Source organism: Stegastes partitus, unplaced genomic scaffold (genome assembly GCF_000690725.1).
Source record: "Stegastes partitus isolate 25-593 unplaced genomic scaffold, Stegastes_partitus-1.0.2 Scaffold728, whole genome shotgun sequence".
NCBI lineage: Eukaryota > Metazoa > Chordata > Actinopteri > Pomacentridae > Stegastes > Stegastes partitus.
In genome coordinates this window covers 194,388-200,578 of record NW_007578459.1, presented here as the reverse complement: position 1 = coordinate 200,578, position 6,191 = coordinate 194,388, and the positions used below count along the sequence as shown (strand labels likewise).

At 46.8% G+C, this 6,191-nt stretch overlaps 2 protein-coding genes across 3 annotated transcripts in view; both read right to left on the bottom strand.

Annotated features, from left to right (window-relative positions):
* Window positions 1-6: 6 nt before the first annotated feature.
* On the bottom strand, window positions 7-4,737 carry gpr37l1a (G protein-coupled receptor 37 like 1a). Its single transcript, XM_008291274.1, has 2 exons — window positions 4,168-4,737; window positions 7-1,222 (listed from the first exon to the last, which is right to left on the bottom strand). Exons 1-2 carry the CDS (start codon window positions 4,735-4,737, stop codon window positions 206-208), a joined length of 1,587 nt encoding a protein of 528 aa, XP_008289496.1. The 3' UTR covers window positions 7-205.
* An 815-nt stretch (window positions 4,738-5,552) lies between these two features.
* Window positions 5,553-6,191, bottom strand: part of nol8 (nucleolar protein 8) — a 14,720-nt gene continuing 14,081 nt past the window's right edge. For both annotated transcript variants that reach the window (XM_008291270.1, XM_008291271.1), the window contains exon 18: window positions 5,553-5,978. In XM_008291270.1, the coding sequence (XP_008289492.1) occupies window positions 5,919-5,978 (60 nt within the window). In that variant the 3' untranslated portion in view covers window positions 5,553-5,918. The remainder of the gene's footprint in view (window positions 5,979-6,191) is intronic.

Below are 6,191 nucleotides of genomic sequence, written 5' to 3'. Positions count from 1 at the left end.
AGTCTGGACCAAGTGGACTGAAGTTAAAGGAGACTTTGTTGATAAACTGCAGGAACAATCTTCCTCCTGTGACGTTTTCTGGTGAGGCTGAGAACTTTCTAAAGTACCCTCACCTGTTTGTGCTAGTTTAGAGCAAAGTTGGACAAAATTACCAAAATGAAACCCAGTTGTAATAAACCCTGTGATGAGTTTTAACAGTTCTGGATCAGCACGGCGTCCCGATCGTTGCTGAAGAGTCTTTCGTTCTGTCGAACACTGCTGCTTCTGTCAACACGCTCTTCAGTGCCTCTTCTTTGCTGGACGGCGACAGCGAGGTCGGCGAGGGCGAGGTGGGCGAGGAGAGCGTGGAGGTGGCGGCGGTGGAGGCGGAGGAGGACGAGGAGGAGTTTCCGTCGGGGAGGCACTCCTCGCAGCAGCAGCAGCAGCAGTCCATGAAGGCCTGGCCCAGCGAGCGGCACAAACACAGCAGCAGCACCGGCGTCGCAGAGCAACGCACGAACAGCAGGAACTGCCCGATGAGGCCCAGCGCTGGCAGAGTCAGAGCCGGCAGGGCGGCCGTCACCGGGACGGAGAGGTACGCCAGCGTGATGTGACAGACGCTCTCCGGGAGGTTGCAGGCCACGTACAGGGCGGTGAGCGCCATGACGGTGGAGCGGAGTCGCTGCTGCCTCACGTGCTGCTTCTTCTTCGTCGATGTGGAGGATGAGGACGAGGAGGAGGAGCATCGCACCGTCACCTTCTCGCTGCCGGCCGGTAGCCGCTGCGCCAACACGTGTCGCGTCACCAAGTCGCAGGCCAGCGTGAAGAGCAGCGGCAGGCAGAGGTAGCAGCCGAAGAACCACCACATGCGGGCCTCGTGGTAGGTCAGCACCAGGGAGTAGATGCTCTCCGGGAGTTCGGCCGAGGGCTCGCGGACGCAGACGTCCACCTTAAAGGCGTCGGTCCGGGTTCTGAAGGCGGCCATGAGCGAGCCGGAGGCCTGGTTCTGCTGCAGCTCGGTGGGCAGCGCCGGCAGGCTGACGGTCTCCTGCAGCAGCTGCCACAGCAGCAGCTCCGGAGCCGCCAGCACCATGGAGCCCACAAAGATCACGGCCAGCTTGGACAGGATGGACTGGCAGGGCTCCACCTTCGGCGTCTGGTGGGGTCCAGGACCGGTGGCGGCGTGGAAGCGATCGATGCTCAGAGCGCAGAGGCTGAAGGTGGCCACGCCCAGAGAGGTCACCTGACACAGAGACAGGAAGTCAGAAATCAGGCACTTCATCATCACTCTGAGCTCCATTTAGCTCCGGTCACATCCTCCCTCACTGTTGTCTGTTACTAACGGTGTGTTTGGACAGTTTTTGGCAAACAAATGGTGTCAATTAGTGTGGATTTTAAAGCTAACATGACCTTCAAAGGGTTAAAGTTTGAGGATTTCCTCTGGTTTGTTCTGTGAAGCTTCAGGCGAGACGACTGTCTGAAAGCCAAAGTTAAAAAAACAAAACGTCTTCCTGTGAACATTCAGACGCTCACAGAGGGAACAGAAAGGCTCCATGTTTAACACCTCTGAGGACAGTTATCGGCACATTAACGTCTCGGGAACACTGAGGATCATTACTGAGGCCGGTCCTCCGTCTGCTCAATGACCTCAAACAGTTAAGACACAACTCAGGATAATTAACACGGAGCCTTAATTAGCATGAGAATAGCTGAACCAACAGAGCACCGGGCAGCTGGCAGCCTGACCCGCTCTAAACACTCTAAAACACGTTAATTAATTAGCCGGAAATTCATTCACTCGTTAGCATGAGAATAGGAGCAGCGACAAAGAGCAGCAGCCTGACCCGGTTAAAGACCGGCTCTGATTCCACTTCAGCGACGAGAAGCTCCGAGAGGCTTTAAAACAACTGTTGGCTCGACTTTAATCACAGCTTCCTCCGTCTGAAGGTTACTGTCTGCTGCCTTTGAGCAGAAATCACCAGGAAATGATTTAAACTCCAGCAAGTTAATAACTCAGCGGAGAAACTATTAAACCTCTGAAATGCACCGGCTTTCTTTGCTTTAGAACCAAACATTTATAGATTGATTGATTCTAAAAAACAATACTCAAAAACAGTTGCCAGAAGAGTCTAAAGAAGAATCTAAAACACAGACAATATGTGCACATGTTGACACTCTGACCTCCAAAATGTCATTTTGTGTCATTTTGTGTAATATTTTTCAACTTTTTGTCATTTTTTTCAGTCATTTGTTGTTTTTTTTCATCTTTGTATTACATTTTTGCATCTGTTTGTGTCATTTTGTATCATTATAACTGTGTTATTCTGCATTGAAGACATTCCTGAATTCTCTCCTTCTTTATGTTGTTCTGTTTCCATAAAGGTGCAGGACTTTATATTGCATTATAAAATAAGGCGAGGAGAAACGAGCTCAGAGTTCAGAGGGTTAATCAGGGTTCTGTTTACATGATGTAATCTGAAGGGCATTTCTGTGGATGCTGAAAAAGCTGAAAAAGCATTTTCAAAAAATAATTCAGACCTCATGTAACCCAAATGTTCATTAATTGAATAAAACAACGGTCTGTTTTCAGATTAATCATGTTTGCAGCTCTTTTGTTAGTGCTAGCTGCAAAACTTTAAACATCAGGAATGGACTTGTGGAGCCAAAACAGTGAGACAGAACGCTTTTAAAGTGATCTGCAGCTGATGCTCTGCACTAACAGAGGAGCTCTCTCTGCTTCTGCTTCATTCAGACCATTGTGTGAACAATCATTTCTCTTTCTCCAGTTGCTCAGCACCTGTGAACCGACTCTCCGGCTGCCGATGGCTTCAGTTCTGCGGTTTTAAGGGAGAACAGAGGCTCCGTGCTGCTTCATAAGCGACGGCTGAAGAGGCCAAACAGCTCATAACAGCACGACTGTTCAAAGGAGCTGCACAAACTGAGGAGGAACAAAGACACAAACGGCCCATTCATGTCGGACCTGCAGCTCTTTCAGACGCTGGAAATAACTGACAGAGCGAAGCCGGTTTTAACCTGTTGGAGCGTCTCTCTGTCTAAATATAACCGATTAGAGTTTTAGAGCATAAACACTAAACTGACACGCTTTGATCTGCGTTGAGTTTAACTCTCTGACCTCTAAACTGTTTGCTTCACTGTTGGTTCACTTTTCGCTGCAACATAAAGTCCAGCAGCTCTGTGGAAACAGAACAACCACGACTAGAAGGAGAGAGAACTCAGAGATGTGTTCTGTGCAGAATAACAGTTAGAATGACAGAAATCAGGAAAAATGTTGTTTCTTCTAATAATGTATTAAAAAAAAAATCCAAAACCCTCAAATCAACATGTTCAATGATTTTCCAAGTGTAAACAGACGTTATTGTACCAACATTGGAAAAACTGGGCGCTCCACAAACTACAGATGTTTAACTATTCACATTCCTACAACCTCTAAACCACTTTGCTGATCCACAGGTGGTACCAACATCAGCATGATTTTTAAAAATGCTAAAAATCAACATTTGCTCGAACTAGAATCTGTAAAAAAAAAAACTACAACAAAAAAAAAAATAAAAATGCTGTCTTCCTTGGTTCAACAGTGAAGTCATTAATGAGTCAGCTGTGACCAACAGTCAGGTGATAAAAAATCTGAGAGTTTTCGGCTGAACTGCAGGAAGTGTTGAAAACAATTATAGAAACTAATTAAATATATAAGTAGTTAAATATCTATAGTATGTGGAGCCGCTGTTTATTTTCAGTGTTGGTAAAACTGGTAAACACGTGAAACTTTGAACACGTTACAGTTTTTCTTTCTAAATTTTGGAAAAATAAATAATTTCTGTCATTTAACTGTGTCACACTGACAGAAGACATTTAGAAGTTTTCTCTCCGTCTTCATGTCGCTCTGGTTCCAGAGGTTCTGGTTGCTCCTAATTAAACTCAAATCTCTGTGTTTGCTGATTTAAAATTAAATTCGAGTTGATGAAATTGTGTAACCTACCTTGAGTTCAGGATTTCTATCTAATAAAAACTATTTCACAGTTTCACACACACACAGTTCTGCTTCCTGTCCAGGTGTTTGTACTTGTTCACGTGTCCTACTGTGTCTAAAACCTCCTGGACCGGATAGAAACACAACAAACACAACAAGACTCTTAGACCAACACCTGTCTGTCACGCGCCCCTGCTCACCTCCAGGTAGGGCACGAGCCTGCAGGACAGGTCTCCTAGCAACCGCTTCAAGGTGAGCTCGTGGAACACGACCACCGGCAGGCAGAAGAAGAGCACGAGGAAGTCCCAGAAGGCCAGGCCCGCGAGCACGCAGTTCCACGCGCTCTTCAGGTAGAAGCTGTGCCACACGATGCACATGAGCGCGAGGTTGCCCACGATGCCGGCGGCGAACAGCACGAGCGCCAGCAGCATGACGGTGTAGGCCAGGTACGAGCCGTCGGTCACCGGGAACAGCGGGTTCAGGAGCCCCGGAGCCCCGGCCGAGGAGCCGTTCCCCGGCGGGGCGGCGGTGCGCCGGGCGGCCCGCGGGGTGGTGAAGTACCCGGCCGGGTCGTCGAGGCTGCCGGGCGGCGGCGGAGGCTCCCTCCTCCGGGACCCGCCGCCGCCTTTGGCTCCTCGGGCGACCCGCTCCACGGAGCCCCTCTCCGGGGACACGGACGCATCCTCCGGCTCGGACCGGAGCCGCCGGAGCTCCGCGGGGCGCAGAACCAGAACCAGAACCAGGAGCAGGAGACACCGAACCGGACTCATTGTTTAAAGGAAACCAAGTCGTCCGTGTGGTGAGTTTGTTCCACAGACATGAAGACAGAAGGAGAATGGAAAGTCCTGCAGCAGCTGTGTGACCCTGAACTCAGCACGGAGCCTCTTTATCCGACCACAAGAACCGGAGACTGAACCGGAGACTGACCGGAGCAGCCTCAGGACCGAACACAGCGACCCGCTGGGTCAGAGCAGACAGCGCCCCCTGCCGTCGGACCGTCGACTAGGTGCGCAACTTTTATTTTTAAAGGTTTATTCCACCAAACTTACGACTGTTTGGACAAATGTTTAGTTTTAAAGGTTTATTTCACACTAAATATTACTTTCTAATCAACAAGTTATAGTTTTATAGATTTACTCCCCCAAAATATTACCTTCCGACTTAAAAGTTCTAATTTTCCAGTTATTTAAAAGATTTAAAGTTTGTTTTCCACCCAAAATATTATTTAATCCAAATACTGTCAGTAGTAAAGTTTTATTCCAACAAAATACTACTTTTGAAGTAATATTTTATCTAAATACTCACTTTATTCTACATGTCTTATTTGAAAGTTTGCAAAGAATAAACTGTTTGTTTGAACCAAATTCTGAGCTCCGTGGTGCAACCAGGACACATAACTGAGAAGAGACGAGCACAGAAACACTTAAAATGTTCGACTTGACTCCTTGTTTTTTTCTTCAATTTTTGCAAAATAAATATTTGAAGAAATTCAACTTCTTTCAAACGACACAGAAGAGATTTCGGAGTTCTTTCTACTTCAAAAAAAGAAAGAAAGAAAGAAAGAAAAAGCTCAGAAACTGCTGAGTTCAGACGGTTAATATTTCATGTTTTAATTAATGAGCTCATTTCTCCACTCGTTGGATTTTCCTGCTCGTGTTTTTTAAGGACAGCTTTGTTCGTCTGCAGCTGAGATTCAGTTCATTTTGAAACCAGCTGCTGTTTAAAAAAGAAGCTCCGACATCAAAATATCTCTCAGTGGTTACTAAAAATAAATCTGATAGTCTGAGTGATGTTCATCTTCACTCCATGTCTGTGTTTTCAGCAGAGGTCTGGTCTCTGCTCGCTGTTACAGTCTGAGGAAACAAAAAACAACAAAACAAGATTCCTCCTGGTCCTTAAAGTCCAGAACTGTGAGTCAACTGAAGCACAAAGACTCCATTTCCCACAATCCTCAGCTCCTCAGGGAGGACGTCAGCTTCCTTCGGGCATCCTTGTGTTTCTTGCGGTACTCCTGTGGATGAAAAGGGAAAGTGGATAAATAAATATTTTCCCAAATCAGTTCATGTCTTCAGTAAGTCTGAAGTCTGCAGGAAATAAGTTTAAAATAGAAAACAAACATCCAACGAAAAGGAAAGTCTCTGCGTCTAAAAACATAGACAGTCAATGAACATGTTGAATCACTGAACTCAAAACCCGCCGACATGTTTGAAGGGCATCTAATCTT